The sequence below is a fragment of the Anguilla anguilla genome, chromosome 11 (genome assembly GCF_013347855.1).
Source record: "Anguilla anguilla isolate fAngAng1 chromosome 11, fAngAng1.pri, whole genome shotgun sequence".
Lineage (NCBI taxonomy): Eukaryota > Metazoa > Chordata > Actinopteri > Anguilliformes > Anguillidae > Anguilla > Anguilla anguilla.
In genome coordinates this window covers 32116475-32133609 of record NC_049211.1, presented here as the reverse complement: position 1 = coordinate 32133609, position 17135 = coordinate 32116475, and the positions used below count along the sequence as shown (strand labels likewise).

Below are 17135 nucleotides of genomic sequence, written 5' to 3'. Positions count from 1 at the left end.
AAACTGACCTCGGGATTGGCAGCGTTTTTGTCCATCCTGCAGATCTCAGGATGCCAAAAAGTAAAACTGTGAATTTAGACGACATAAACACGATATGAGGTGCCGAATTTAATCTTCGTCGTTAGAAAAAGAAAAACTATTTGTTGTGGTCATTAGTCGTATCTTATAGGGAAAATTGCGTAGCCCTAGGCTACTGCACCTTTCAAGCTTCTAATTTTCCAGACCTTGGTTGTTTTAGACCCTGAATGATTTTAAGTCGTCTTCTCTATCGATGCTGCATAAATTGCTGTAGGTTTAACACTAGCATATGTTGTCTACGTGTATAAGGCTTGCATATTGAACGTGTTCTGCAGGACTGCCTCATCTTTCCGTAGCCTAGTTCCTGTGCCGTTGCCACGGCATCGGGCCATTAACTTTTTATTATTTATTTATTTATTTATTTTGTTGGGAGTAATTGCGGAGATTGCAACAAATGACACGTGACCCAAGCAAAAGAAAAAGCACCGTAGACATGACAGTAAAACAATCACTATTGTCACTGCAGTCCAGCTGCAGTGCTCTTGGGTGTGCTGGACATGCAGAGTTTGATCAGATATAAAAAGCTTTACAATTCCTTGAATTTTTAAAGGCGCATTTATGTGGCAAATACACCATACATATATATTTAGTTTTAATCTGGAAGATAATGTCAGATTTATCGATAAACATTTTTGTGTTATATTAGAATCAGTTTTGTGTAACAGTGAAACAGTGAGCTGAATTAAACCACTAGATGGCGTTCAAACCCTTTGACAATTTAACATGGAAACGCAGAACCCACCACAACGAAATCGCTTTACAGTGTCAAATCAACAAACGCGTTTAAGTTGAATTATCAAAGCAAATTACATGCCACGTTGTTATGGTTGCATAATATTTAATTACTTCCACTGACCTATTTTTAATTAGCGTTTTCCTTGAGTGAGAACGAGTTATTTTATCTGAATTTAATTTCCAATCAGTCTTTACTTAAAAAATCGCAGAGGTCAGTCCTGTTCATTTTGAGTTGTTGGTTAACTTATATGACGTAAAATTCTTGAACCTTTTAAACAGTGGGATCTGAAATATCTAATCAAAAGTTGCTAAGAAAAAAGTCAATCTTGACGCATTGGGTGACCGCTAGAATTTTCCTCTCAGTGCGTTAGTTCAGGGATGGGGAACCAAAATGTGACCCTTGTGTGGTGTTCTGAATTACACCACTAGTTGGAGCCCTATTGTTTAATACCATGTTTAATTTAGGACCTGCAGCTGAGCAGATGAAGCGAATGGACAAGAACATGGCGCTGTACAGTACACATTAGGTTACCTGCTGCTCTCCGTACTTTTCTTAGTTTTAATGAAGTTTGTAACTGTTAAATTATTACCTTGGCAGGTAATAATATAACTGTAGCATACCTACAGAATTTTTAAAGAATAGTAGGATATTTAAATACCCTCATCCTTTAAATTTAATATCATATTACATTATTCAGCCGTGTATGTTAGTATGAAAATCATTAACATGTTTACAAGGACAGCACACACCATCTTATTTCTTAAAAACTGGGACACCCTTATTGATGAAAGGACCAGACGTCCCTGTTGGCTTTTGCGGGCATTCCTATAATGTTTCTTTAATATATTTTCAAATAAATAAATAACCCCAAAGCTTTTGAAGCCCTCTCTGAGATAGCCTTGTTAAAAATGTAGTTCAAAGAAACTTCAATTCAATTATCATGCTCAAAGACAACTTCAGAGTAAATACAGCGGCCTATTTTCATGTGCACTGCCCCCTCCCCCACCCGCACTCCCACCCCCACCCTGCCACACACCCACACACAAACACATGTACGCACACATACACACACGCACACAAACACATGGACACACACACAGTCTTGATTCTGGACAGAAGTGTAATAACGGGCAGTGGTATGCACAACAGCTAACTGATTCAGTGAGTCTTTAGGTATTTTGAAGTGACTATTTTCTTGCGCTTTTTCTACACAAACACCCTATTTCAGGGCATCATAATGTTTGGAACAAATGCAGTCATAGGTGTGTCTGTTTAGACAGGTGTGTTCAGTTGTGTCCTTTGTGCAGGTATAAGAGAGCTTACAGTATCTAGTTTTGATTCCAGACTTTTGATTGACTTTGGAGTCTATAATTGGCATTTGTCAACATGAGGGTCTTCCTTGACCTTCAACTGATGAAGGTCAAGGAAGCCAATATGTAGCTGAGAAATAGAAATAAAAACAGTCAGAGACATCCAAACCTCAGACTAACTAAAACCAATTGTTTGGAACATAATTAAGAAGAGAGAGATCCATGGTGAGCTTAGAAATCACAAACTGGTAAGCAAAGGAGGTCTTCCGTGGACAGTAGTCAGTGACACATCCATGCCTGCCTCTTGATGAGTGTTCCTGATCTGCCGAACAGGAGTTTCGAGGACTTCATTATGATCAGAATTCCACGGCCATTAACTGGAGAGGTCTTTCTTGACCTACCAGGACCTACTGAGCTCACCAATGCTCTCTTTCTTCTTAATGATGTTACAAACAGTTGACTTTGGTTAGCCTATGGTTTGGCCAATGTCTCTGGCTGTTTTTTTTTTGTTTTGTTTTTTTTTAATTCTCAACTACATAATGACTTATTTGACCTTCATCTGCAAAACTTATCATACCTGCACTAAGGAATCAATTGAACACACCTGACTAATCAGAAACACCTGCGAAACCTTTCACCCAGTGCATGCTGGGATAGTCTCCAGCACCCCTCGTGACCCTGCCCAGGATAAATGGGCATAGATAATGGATGGATGGATAACCATATACAGTATATACAAATTATACAACACAACTTTATTTTGGAATAATTTCTCTTAGCAATATGGCATTCAGTTGTCAAGATTTCTCTCAAATAAATATAAAGATTTTACCATTTCACTTTAATAACATCAATCTGGGACATAGTCATATTTTATTCAATACAATCTCTGCTCTCTGCTGCAATTGAGACTGCGAACACACACAAAAAGTATTTCACACATCATTTTATATTCGATCATAGATAAATGATAGTCGTAAAAATAATTATTTCGAAAGCTCACTTTCTGGAGTTTCAGGACACCGAAACTGTGTCATCAAAGATCACTCTCTCAATAGCGCAATGTCTCCTGTTTCAGAGTGAATACAAGGCCGTGTGAAGTTACAATTCACTTAGCGTGGAAGGAATATCCAGACTCGGATAAAAGCCGGGGCCAGCGGGCACTCGCTCGGTGATGGAACTTTTTAGCTCATTCCACATTAACTATTCATCCTCCTTTCATTTCTGCAACGAAAATCTGCCGTACCGGTGCCTTTGCTGTCAACTGCGGCGCGAAGACGCAATTATGATAAAGGCTGACTTTTTAACACCGACAGCTGTTAAGCAGGAATGACTCACCAATTTAATACATATAATGCAGATGAAATTTCCGTTATGAATCAAACCCCCGAAAAAAATAAAATCAAACGAGTTGGGTATGAATGAGCACAAAATGATAGCTTTACGCTTGAGCGCGCTTCAGTTTGAATTTAAGGGGTTTGTGGAGTCCGTTCAGCCGTTTTCTCTCTTTATTTGTCTGAAGCGTTATTTGTCTTTAATCTTCAGACTACTTTTTCATTCTGTCCATTGCTGGGGTGGGGGAGTTACAGGACCTCTATCAATTAGCGTTTGACTAGCCTAGCGCGGTTAAGAACGTATTCAGCTATACCGGTGCTTTCAGGGGTTTAGCGCGCAGTTTAAGTTTAAGGTCAAGTGGAAGCTCTTTCAGTCCGTCACAGTTTGTCCTCTCCCACAAACCCTACAGCACCCTCTCTTATTTCTGTCCCTGCTGATTAGCAACACTGCTCAGGTGTTCACAACGAGGGCGGAGCTGTCCACGAGGGTGCCTGGAGTCAAGTTGTTGGGTAGTATCTGCCTTCCAAGGCCATGCCCCTTGCTTTGTCACACAAGACTGTGCTAATTTATTTTCAAAACAAACTAACGTTATTTGGAACACACACAAAACTGATATTCTCCCCAAAAATGCATGTCTCTGGCTTTAAAGCAGAGACAGTTTGATAATGAGGATATATTTCAACAGCTTTCACCTAATTGGTGAAAGGATGGACAAATGGCCACTAAAACTAATCAATTGGTTGATAATGAAGAATTCAAAGCAAAGCAAAGGATAACAAGCCAAACCTCCATTAGGGAAAAAATTACATGTGTTCATCTACCTAATTAAGTGCTTATTTATTCACCTCAGTCTTTAATTTGATCAGTTAAAAATGTGTTCACTCTTTTTATGTAATTGTTTGCAATATAGCATAATCTGATGATGGGAACTTTATTTTTTATGCCATGCATTTCTGACAAAATTATCCCTCTAAACATGAAAAACCAGCATACACAGGGGGACCCCAGGATTGAGGTTCATCAATTTATTTATAGCTTCAGGTGTCTGAATGACGGAATTGATATGTGGCTCAATTGCCCAATTTACTGACAGACCAATAAAATCACCTGGGGAAAGTGAAATGGGCTAAACATGGCAAGATCTAGAAATTTCTGTGATGAGCACAAGTTTTATCTTTTTCAAATCATATAAGTCATTAACGAAGGTTGTTACTGTCACTTTTATTAGAGTACTCAACACAGTAGTAGTGAAAGGCACTAACATTTTGAAATATTAAAATGATCTCTCTTTAAACCTCAGTTAAACCATGTGTGCTGCAAGTTTAACTTAAACCTTAGTTAAACCTGAGCAATTTCAGCAAGTCACGGCAACAGGGTTTAGCCTAAATCATAGGTGCACATTAAACTAGGTTTTCAGGACACATAAATCCTAATTTTTAATGAGAATATGTGACCTGTTCTGGACAATGCGAGTTTAAACTCATTCTAAACTGTAAACTGCAGCTAAGCTAATGACAGAGCAACAGCCGCAGAGAGTCTTGTTTGAACTTTTCAAAGAAAGGTCAAGAGGGGTGGTGAGTGGCTGCTGGTGTCAATTCCGAAGTATCCCAGGCAAACCAAGGTGAAGTCTGAAGGTGAAATAACCCAAATACAACTTCAGAGATTATTGTTCTCAGCAAAAGCCAGGACCTAAAAGTCTAGAGGGGTGGACATCTAGTTTGAGAGATGTTTTGCATTATCCAGAGGATAATTATTGCTTTGTGAAGCGAAAATGTTGCTTTGAGAAAAAATGATATTGGTAACGAGATACGAGGCTGTGTTTTCAACCTGTGATGTCACACAATTCAACCAGTAACGTAATTTCACCAATCATGAAAGTGATAAAATAGATGCAAGATATGTTTAGTAGACCTACACATTAAATAGCAAGTTATCAAAATATTTCTGACTGAACACCCCCCCAGTCCCCAACTAAAAATGGGTCAAACAGACGATAATTGTAAAGGATAAAACAAAGATTGGTAACTTAGAGAAAGCTACCAGTAATGCAGGGCGGTCTCCTGTTTTCCATCTGTAGGGCCATAGTCCTACAGCCCAACTTACACTGCTGATAGCAGGCTGGATAGTGGATTATGGGCTCCTCCTTTATATCTTCTTTTCTTACCACTGGCTCTTTTTCTGCAGGGATGGGGGCTTCAGGCTTGATCTTTCCCAGTTATCCAATTTCCTGTTTTCTATTAAGTGTGGCACTGTTAATAGAAAACAGTGTGACAGTGTCTCTGTAAAAAGCGCAAAACAAATAAAACGAATCGATTTTCTGAAAATGATGTGCTTTTTCAAGAGGAAAGATTCTCTCCAAAACACAGCAACAACAAAAAAGACAAAAAAAAAATAAAAAGAATAAAAAGACAAATATATGGAATGAGAAAGTCCAGTCGCTTTATTTAGTCCAAGCAGATGTGTTTACTGCGATACAGCAACCAGCAGTGAGGACCATAGTGACAACACAGCTGCGGTCCAAACTTGTGGTGCAAGACAGGCTTTAAAACAAAGGTCTCACTTTATATTACGTGCCCATAACACCCATGTAAGTCCACTGTACTAACAGAGGTATGTAAAGTGTAACAGCAGTGTGCATACACACTGTAATACTTCATTTACAATTTGTAAAATTTCATGCACTTTAGTCTCAAGCACTGCATGTTCTAAGTTTCTATCATGATTTTGGGAAGCTCGAACAAATTTGCTTGTGCTTAAAATTATGACTTGACAATATGGCCACTGAAGCTGAACACATGAACTAGAGCTACAGCTACTGGTTGTAACATAGTAATACTAATGATACAACATATACATACACAGCCCTTTCATTGGACTTACTGTTGTAGTTACAATGTAATTACACAGATATAAAGGCTAATTAATACAAAGTGGGACCAGCTTTTATACCCGAAATGGTTCGGAATGAACGTGGACTCAATAGGCACAATAAACCCTGGCTCACAAGATATATATTGTAAAATGAATGTGCTTTTGTAAGCTAATAACCTCCCATCAAGCAGGTATATGATTGGCAAACATGTAATTCACCGTGGCAATAACATGTCATTCAGCATGCCAATTATGCCATGAGCTTCCTTATTACAACAAACAAAACGCCTGCAATGAAAGTTTCCACTTCTGGGTAAATTAAAGACCAAGGAAATCAATAAATTATATTAGAAATTTATATTATACATAAAGAACCACTGAAAAAATGCTATTATATTAACCCTGTTTTATTCAGTCGTGGACTTAAAAGTTTTTTATTTTTCCTGAAAGCAATAAATATCTTATACTGTACACTATGGGATGGTTTACATTTTAACCAATCGACATTGAGACTGTTAATTGGGCTGCTACCAGAATTGAACATCCATCCTCGCAGTTAACATCCATGCAGAAGGGAAACATCCCGTCAGACGTCTAGCTCTCGTGTTTCAGAATGATATTGAAAGGAGATTGACTGATCTTCCTCTTTATAAATCAGAATAAAATAAGCACATATTTCTATCTTTTGAAACACTTCAAATGCAAGACAAAGCATTTGCACAGGGTCTTCCAGAGAGTCTTTGCATTAGATACAATATTGTGCACAGTCTGGCACCAGCCACTTAAAAAGTGTACATAAACATGACCAACTTTACACAATGCATTTTGGGAAGAGGGTGCAAACATCGCACAGCCCCTCAAATGGAACAGCTGAAAAAATTACCAACAGCAACACTTTGCACAGTAGAGGAGTGAACATGAAACTTATCCTCACTAGAGATAACACTGAAATAGCACACATGTTATACAGCACATTCATGCATTTATCAAGAAATATATGGCATAGTTGGTGTATAAAAAGTAATCCTCTTCATTGTTCACAAACTGAAAAATAGCCCCCTCTGTAATGTTTGGCTTTTTACAGTTTACATGACATATGTATGTCTATAATTTTTATGCGTTCAGTTTACACCATATCTAGCTCTACTGTACACCCAGAGTGTTAAGATGACATATCTATAATTACATTATACACTATACATAATGATGTGGTCTAAACAAATTCAATAGTACAAACTATAGTATCTAATTTTTACACTACATAGGCAGTTCCTGTTTGTAAACACATCAGACAAAAATAACACTTATAAATGTAAATAGATACTGACAAATTGCACATAAATGTGTTTTTACAATCTCTATACAGCACATATTATATGTAATATCATTGTGTTTGCATTCAGCATGTAATGATAATATCATTAGTGAATGATAAACAGCAACAACAATAACCACTGTACAAATCTTTCTGGCATGCAAATGTGGATATAGCAAGTTAGTCACAAAATACAACTAATTTCACACAAATCGCACTCATTCACAGACTCTCTTACACACTCTCATCCATACATACACTCATATACACACATACACACTCCCTCTGATACACACACTCTTGTGCTCAGGTGGGAATAATTCTCTCTTCCCAATGGAATTCCAATGGAACTTACTCACACGCGCCCTCTATCTATCCATCTCCGTCTCTTTCAAATTTTCCATACTTACAAATGTATCCCTCTCTCTCGCTGTCACACACTCACTTGGTCTCTCGCACTAGCTGACACACTGGAAACACTATTATTACAAATTCAACACTGCATTAAAAATCTCTCTCTTCTCTCGCTCTCTCTCTCCCTCACACACACAGACACACACATGCAGGCAGGGACACACGTATGCACAGAAATTTGGGAAACTGGTAATAAGGCCACACGCCTAGACTCCCTCCTTTGCGATATCGATCTGTTCCCAGGTGCCGGGGGCTCCCCCGCCTGTCTGTTTCGGAGTTTGACTCAAACGTCCCACAGCAGAGCAGTGTGGTTTTTGGTGAGGGGGGACCCACTGAAACTCAGATCTGAGCTCCTACCCAAAGAAGACAAAGACAACCCTCCCACGCTCCAGAACTCAAAAATCTCTACAGAATAGTCTGTCACAGCCAGCATATGCTCAACAAGGTCCCAACAGACCAGAGGTCTGTACCTCTGGTCTTGGGAGCCTCAGGATCTGCTGGGGTCCCTAGACTTGGACCCACAAAATCACAGGATTTGTTGGGGTCCCCAGTCATAACATAACGTAACATAACACACTGGACAACAGGCCGTTGAGCCCAACAATGTTCACCATTTTTCTACCATTAAAGGATGCTGCCTCTACCACATGACCTAGCATCCTGTTGCCCTTTTTACTGATACAGCACAATGCCTAGAACCTGACAGGCTTTGAACTCTTTCTACCAAGTCTTCAAAATTAAGCACATACAAAATTTTGTTCACCCCATAAAGTAGCTCTGGATTAATTTTTTGAATCGCTTTAGTAGATTCTGAACTGTTAGATAAACCTCCCAGTTTGATATCATCTGGAAATTTAACTAATGTACTTTCAATGTTCCTGTCTAGGTCATCTATGTTAATAAGAGCAGTGGTCTCAGCACCAATCCTTGTGGGACTCCACTTCACCATGTTAGCTATCCCTTAGGATGTTATTTTCAATAAATAATGATAGATACCTTCTCTAAGGACAGATTCCGGTATTTTACATGGGATGCAAGTTAAACTGACAGGCCTGTAGTTTCTTGGATCAGTACGTTACCCTTTCTTATATATTCCTTTTATATTGCCTGGTCCTGGAGAGCCGCAGGATCTGCTGGGGTCCTAAACTCTGGTCATGGAGAGCTGCAGGTTCTGCTAGGGTCCCCAGCCCTGTTTCTGGAGAGCCAGAGGGTCTGCTGGGGCCCCAGCCCTGGGGTGTTGTTTGGGTCTGCTGGGGTCCCCAGCCCTGGTCCTAGGGAGTTGGCGAGTCTGCTGGGGTCCCCAATTCTGGTCCTGGAGCGTTGTAGGGTTTGCTGGGGGCCCCAGCCCTGGTCCTGGAGAGCCTGCCAGTTTTTACTGTTACTCAACACTTAACCGATCAAATAAAGTAGCTGATTGTTAACGTATCTCACTTGGTTTCTAGCATCAGAGATGGTTAATGATTTTAAGGAGATAACAGAAACAAGCTGACCCTGCAGCTGAAACTCTGTGGGTTTCTGGGAGAGGGGCTGCAGACCCCCCCTGCTGTGTACTCAGTCCCAGACTCCCCCTTAAAAAGGCCTCGCTCCACATCTGTGCCACAACATCCTGCCCCCCACATTAGCACTTCCTGTCCTCAGCCCACTGCTGGGCATGGCTGAAAAATGGCAGCGTTGGCTTATCCGTTACCTGCACAAAGGACAATGAAAAGAAATCCCCCATAATCCCATTTAGCCTCTGTGGCGCTCGCTAAGCGTGACGGCTTAGCGATGCAGCCAGGAGTGAAGGAGTAGGCAGGCGATCATGGGGAGAGGCATGAGGGATATTCTCCCCGCTGGTTCACACAACAGGAACAATTCTCTCTCTTCCCAAAGGCTGGCAAACACATTGGGTTTTGTGACTGAACAACCATGGCAAGACGCTAAACGGAGGTCAAGTTTGAATAAATATTTCAAAAGGTAAAAAGTATTCAAAAACATTTGGAAAATGGATGTCGTTGTATTATCAACTTACATCCTGTGGCCGCAATTTTATATTTCTTATTTCAGTATTCTTCGTTACAATGTAGGGTGGCACGGTGGTTCAGTGGGCAGCACTGTTGCCTCAGAGCAAGAAGGTTCTTGTTAGAATTCGGCCAGGGCCTCTGTGTGGAGTTTGCATGTTCTCCCTGTGTCCGCGTAGGTTGCCTCCCACAGTCCGAAAGCAGATTGGAGACTCTAAATTGGTGAGTATGAGTAGATGGTGTGTGTGCCTTGCGATAGATTGGCAGCCTGTCCAGGGTGTATTCCTGCCTCTCGCTCAATGCATGCTGGGATAGGCTCTAGCACCTCCCGCGACCCTGTCCAGGGGGTATGGATAATGGATGGAATGATTTGTTACAATGTTTATTTGGGTGACTATCGAATTTCAAGCTTAATATCTCACTTAGCAGAAGTCCAATTGATAGGAGAGTTGTTTTAATTTGTTTGTTTCATGTGCAATGATCTGTGAAAACAAACGTTCCAATCAGCAAAGCAGGTTCTGCTGCTCTGATTCAATCAGCCTAGAATGAACAAGCAGTGGGTAGTTGTAGATATGTTGCTGAGTGCCAAACAAAACAGCATGAGGTTCAGATACTTTTAGTTTTGAATTAAACAGGAACTATTTGTACAGGAACGGGGTGAAAGAGAGAGATTACAGCCACTAATTAGCCTTTGGGTGGTGTGTTTCGATGGCTATGGAATTCTCTTCAGAATGCCACCACAGATATTCTAGATTTGACCAGATATTCCACTTCTGCACAGTACAGAGTAGCTCAACTTGAACGAAGGATGTCAAATTTCCTTTCGTTGCATTATAGTTCAAAGGGTTGCCCAGGTGCTCTATTTTTCATCCAACAGGGTCCCAGCAGAATACATTGCACTCCTCTCGTCTCTCGGTCTCCTCTGGTGCACAGAGACCATTGGCGTGCCGGACTCTAACCAGCTCCAACCACGAAAATCACAGTGTAAACTTACTGTGCATCATCACTATGAAGACACGCAGTCACTCTTTCATGCGGTAAGCCGGAAAGCCTTGTGTGAGCTGGGGACAAACGAGGTGAGCCTGGCCGCACAGCGGAGCACATGTAGCCCCCGCGGCCGCTGGGCAGATTAGCGGGCTCTGTGCGATCAAGCGGCAGCTGGGCGCTCAAGATCTCATCCTTTTTTTGGGCGAATGAGCAGGATGAGGCCATGTCGATGCCTCCTCAGCAAAACCACGGCCCGACATGCACCGTGCCAGCCCTCCCTTCCTCCCCTCCCCGCCTGCGGGGACTTTGGGCAGGCTGGCATCCCCCCCCCCCCCCCCCCAACCCCCGGCCCGGTGCTAACTCTGCAGGGATTCCTGGGCAACTGGCATTTCTGCTCCAGCAGGAGACGAGCGCTCCCGACAGTCACCGCGCAGTGCGGGGGAGGGGGAGCTGGCACTGCCGAACAGGTGGCCCGCCACTCACCGTCTTCTCTCCCGCGTCTTTTTTCGCAAACGCTTTTCCTCAATAAATAAATCGATAAACAAACATTTGTGCATGTGCGTCGAAAAAATAAAGAAGAACTTTCGAACCTCCCCAACCGTGACCGGGGAACACAATTTTGGGGAGACAGAAAGCGGGGAGAGTTTGATCAGAGCACTGTTTAGTCGGTCTCTGAACCATTTTTGCAGGTATAGGTCCTTATCTGAAAGAAAACAGGTGTGGAGATGATCAACGCTGAAGAACCAGCTGGGACTGGAGTCATCCTGGAGTCGGTGTCTGTTGGCAGTTTGTTGAAAAGATGACAGTCAATATGGAGCTCGTAAGCAACGTCTCCTTCCCAGCGGCTTGGCGCAAGCTAGTGGATGTGCTACTCATAGCTTAAACAGAATATTGTCTTTTTCTGCATTTGCCCAAGAAGCTGCAGAGAAGTGTTTAGACAAGAAATTTGCAAAGCTGCAAAGCAAAAAGTGGATTTCTTGGAGGATCCTGAATTATCTACAGTATGACTCGAGTTAATGGGGAATGTTGGGGGGGGGGAGGGGCTGAAGAGGGTAGGCGTGGTGACAGTGGTGTGACCGTCCCTTAGTCTCCGCCCCTTATCAGATGCGCATGTGAAGGGCGGGTGAGGGCGTGGCCGCCAGAGCCGGGCGGGGCTCGATCCCCCGCGACTTCATGAAGGACAGCAGCTGGTCGGGGATCTCCGCCAGCACGTCCTTAGCCAGCCGGGCCATGCTCAGGACCTGGTTCCCCGACCGGTCGATGTAGTCCCGGAACGGCACAAACTGTAGGAGGGAGAGAGGGAAAAGGGCCTGGCGTCAGGCACAAACAAGCTCTGGCGTCCCAAGCTTTTCTCAGCCAGTCAAATATGGCAATGTTACCTGGCTGCGTGTGTCTGGCTCATTCAGCTAAACACATTCTTAAAGTTTCACTCTTGAGTACAAAGAGACTAGTTACTTGAAGCTCTTGAAATGTGCCATGTTTACAGACATGGAAATAAAATACGGTAGAACCTCAGAGATATGAATGCTTTGGGAATGGTCATTCGGAACTTTAGAAGTCACATTAGAGCGGAATGATTGGCGTGGTTTCTTGCATTTGTCCAGCTTTATTCTTTAAACAGCCTTTTATTTTGCAGTTATAAATGTTTTATAATTTATAACCAACAAGCTGCAGGCAGGATCGATAAGAACATTAATTTTGGTTTTCCAAATGGTGCAGCATGATATGACACAGCATAAGGAATTAGGCATTAGGAATAAATCTTAGGTTTCAGAATTTTAAAGGAATAAGCTTTGTCACCTACGCTTAACTGACCACACCCCCTAATGTTTGCTATCCATAAATCCATAAACATGCGTTTTTTTACCATGAATCTTTCATAATCCTCTTTATCCTACAGTATAAATTGGGGGAGCTTCTAACATTTTGTATATGTGTCGCTGGTCACGGACTACCAGAAATATGAATACATCAAGCGTATATTGTACGGTTATTCTGGCCATGCCCACAACTGTACCATAGACAGCCAAAAAACAGTGCTCGCTACCGCACATGACCAACTCGTGGAATGTCTTGCAGGAACTTATTGTGCTTATAATAAACGTCAGGGGCGACAATAAATTGGCGACAACCAATGCAAAGGAATAATGGCTGATGTGAACACCGTGCAGGCCATGTCCTCTAAAACTCACCATTATGCATTTTACATGACTTTAAGACATCCTGCTTAATCTAAAGTTCATATAATCTTCAAACTTTGTGCATACACTCAAACCTCCTGTTTCCATAGGCCTGGTCAAACATGGCAGGTCACCTGACCTGGCAACCATCTTACATGTGGTGAATGTGTGTTTTTTTTTCCCCATTTCAAGCCCTATCTCCTGATCTATAGCTCACATTGAATTCACACTTTGCACAGAGGTTCCTAATGTTACCTCCTACTGGTATTGCACACCATCAGGTCATATCAGGTCACAAGATGTGGCAACTGCATGCGTGTACAGCATGCTGGCCACGCCCTTTAAGATTCACCATTATGCATTTAACACCACATTTAGACATTCTGCTTGACTTGTTGGTCATATAATCTTTATGCAACTATGCAAATAATTTCAAAGAACCTATTGTTTTTTTGCATTTTTAATGTTTCAAAGGGCTTGGAAGCCTCCGAGGTTGCCTGCAGCATCTAGTTTTTCTTATTTCTGTTACAGGGTCCCATGAGGGTGACAGGTAAACATTTTTGTTTATTTTTTTTATTACAAGAGCAGCCTGCCTTCTCTCTCCTTCCCCCCCATGTCCTCGGAGGAGGCGTAACAATGAAAGTTTGAAAGCCCAGAAAGAGCTGTTTCCCTGCGTCTCACTGTTTTCCCAGGGGCTTATTTTCACGGCATATGACAGGTGAGTTTTGCCTGTGAGAACACGTACAAAACATACATGCATTCACATACGTACACTCACATGCATTCCAGAAGAAAACAGCGTTTTCACATACAAAACTCACCTTTGGGTTTTCTCTGACATTCTAATGTAAACTTAAAAAAAAAACAAAAGATGAGTCTTGAATGAGAACACTGTTTTCCAGAATAGACGCGAACATGAAGGGAAATTCACCAGCGCGCCCTAGGCAATCACACAGGGCACTGCAGGTGTTAAAATTGATTGTATATTATAGGGCTGTAAATGTGGAGAAACCTGACCACAGTTAAACTTTAGCAAAAGAAAATGCAGGCCCAAGCCTGAAGCCTGGGCAAACCAAGGATGCCTGTTCTGCTAGCCTAGCTTCCCCTGCAGTAGCTTCAGGCTCATGGCTGTTTGGTGAAGACTGATGTATTCCTGACATAGGGAGGAGAGGAGAGGGAAATACCTGGACTATGTCTCTCTCTGCATAGCGCCCCCTGGAGGACACTCTGACCTCATCCCCATCCAGCTCCTCCATGGCTGCAGGGACAGAGAGGGAGATTCAACTTAGGGCACCGTTTCAAACACTCCACAGCCTTACGATGTCCCACTCCCCTTAAATTCAAGAACCCCAAAAGCTGAGCAGGAGGATACGGCACAGGTGCTGCAGACCATAAAATGAGGTTGAATGCTGTCCCACGCCCAACTCTTTTACCCTCAAGCTAACCTCCACCCTCACGCCCCAAAGTCAGTCATATCAATTAATATCTAAAGCTATAATCTTATAAAAGATGAACACAAAGGGTTTTAAATACCACATTTAAAATACCAGTTCTTTACTGTACTGTAAATTATACCAGCTTACGCTCACATATATTAAATTTGAAGAAAAGAAAATTACATTTTGAAACTCCACATACAGAGGCATCCATTTTAAGTACACTAAGTAAGCTGTATGAACTAAGAGAGTGATCGTTTTTAGGTCTTTTAAAAAGCCCAGGGGGCTGGGGCTGGCAGTACTATTAGTACAGTTGCATATGTCAGGGTTATTGCCTGGCTTAGATTCATTTTCCAAAGAAGATATATGCAGACACACACAAAAATAAATATCTTTAGCGATGAAAGTGCTAATTTGTAAAGCCTCATCAGCCAAGTCACACGAAGATCTTGTCAAATGTCTGATTTGGTTTTTTAAATCCCGGTTATTTATTTTAAGAGGATCAGAGGGGCAGGGACAAGTCTTGAAAGTGTTGCCATGACGATACCTTTGTGAGCAGTGCTATCCCCAGCACCAGAGAAAAAGAACATTAGTGGGTACGCAGTAAGAAACCCTGGCAACAACAGCACTTTGCACTTCTAAACCTTCTAAAGCCTGGGTTTCCAACAGGGGGTCCATGGAGAGTCCTTGAAGGTGCTGTAGGGGATCCCTGGCCACCTGGCACACGCACAGATAGAACCCTCCCCCCCTCCTCTCCACCCGACCCCCCGGACCGCAATTTCAATCTCAAACGCCCCGACCCCCCTCCCCAGTCTGCAATCTTTATAAAACCTTTGTTTTATTATAACCCCTTTCAACTTATGATGGGGCTCCCCTGGATGCCTTTGATCCTGAATCGGGGATCCTGGATCAGCAAAGGTTGAAAACCCCTGTTTTAAAGCATGGGTGTCCCTGGAAGGACTGTGGTGTCTGCAGGTTTAACTCCAGTCCTGGAGGGCTGCAGTGTCTGCAGGTTTAACTCCAGTCCTGGAGGGCCGGAGTGTCTGCAGGTTTAACTCCAGTCCTGGAGTGCCGCAGTGTCTGCAGGTTTAACTCCAGTCCTGGAGGGCCGCAGTGTCTGCAGGTTTAACTCCAGTCCTGGAGGGCTGCCGTGTCTGCAGGTTTAACTCCAGTCCTGGAGGGCCGCAGTGACTGCAGGTTTAACTCCAGTTTTGGAGTGCCACAGTGTCTGCAGGTTTAACTCCAGTCCTGGAGGGTCGCAGTGTCTGCAGGTTTAACTCCAGTCCTGGAGGGCTGCCGTGTCTGCAGGTTTAACTCCAGTCCTGGAGGGCCGCAGTGACTGCAGGTTTAACTCCAGTTTTGGAGTGCCACAGTGTCTGCAGGTTTAACTCCAGTCATGGAGGGCCGCAGTGTCTGCAGGTTTGACTCCAGTTCTGGAGAGCCACAGGTTTTCAGTATGCTTCAGAACCAATGATTCATTTAAGTCATTGGTTGGCTAAAGAATCCACACATCTTGTTCTCAAGGCCTTAGCCAATTGGCTACTGACTGAAATGAAATGACAAATGCCTACAGACACAGCAGCCCTCCAGGACATGAGTTTAACACCCCAGTCCTAAAGCTTGAAAGTGACGAGCATTACCTGACTCAGACAGGACCCCTTTGTTCTTAGATTCTTTTACTTTTACCATGGTGGATTGATGCCATGTCCATTTTCTGTCAGTAGGATTACAGGCTCTGCAATCCCCCTGGGCATCATTTAAAGACCATTTTCTCACAAAAAAAGTACACTTTTTCCAAATTTTTAAGAGGGGAAGGATGTTAAGGGGTGCTGGGAGAGAGCGGGGCAGAATGTCGGGGGGTGCTGGTGTTGGGGCGCTGGGAGAGAGAGAGGGCAGAATGTTGGGGGGTGCTGGTGTTGAGGTGCTGGGAGAGAGAGAGGGCAGGATGTTGGGGGTGCTGGTGTTGGAGTGTTGGGGAGAGAGAAGACGGATGCTGGTGTTCTGCTGGGGTGTTGGACGCAGCAGGTGTTGGGGTTATGCCAGGGAAAAGTGCTGGAGAAGAGGAAAGGATGAGGAAGAGCAGCGGGGACAGGGGGTGCTGACAGCTGGCCACAGGGGGACAGCACCGGTGCTCTGGGGTGAGGGGGGGCATGTGGGCGGAGTTGGGGGGGGGTTCACTGGAGCTCAGCTCTCTCACATCTGCTGCCAAGTGGAAGAAGTCCCAGAGAGAGAGTCTCCCCAGACTCTCTGAAAGGCTTTACAAACCCTGCAAACACACACACACGCGCACACACCACATGCACACACACACACACACCACACACACACAATAACACAGACACACACAAACACTACTCACAATCAATTCCTCTGAATAGTATTCACACACACATCCACTCACTCTCTGACTCACAGACATGCCCACACAACACACAAGAACACACTCTCAAAGTGATAGACATGACCCCCACAC

General features: G+C 43.1%; 1 protein-coding gene across 3 annotated transcripts in view; it reads right to left on the bottom strand.

Moving 5' to 3' along the window:
- Positions 1 to 11383: 11383 nt before the first annotated feature.
- LOC118208432 (copine-9-like) overlaps positions 11384 to 17135 on the bottom strand; it is a 105657-nt gene continuing 99905 nt past the window's right edge. For all 3 annotated transcript variants that reach the window (XM_035383099.1, XM_035383098.1, XM_035383100.1), the window contains 2 exons: positions 14411 to 14484; positions 11384 to 12329 (listed from right to left, as the gene is read on the bottom strand). In XM_035383099.1, coding sequence (XP_035238990.1) covers positions 12147 to 12329; positions 14411 to 14484 — 257 coding nt within the window. In that variant the 3' untranslated portion in view covers positions 11384 to 12146. The remainder of the gene's footprint in view (positions 12330 to 14410; positions 14485 to 17135) is intronic.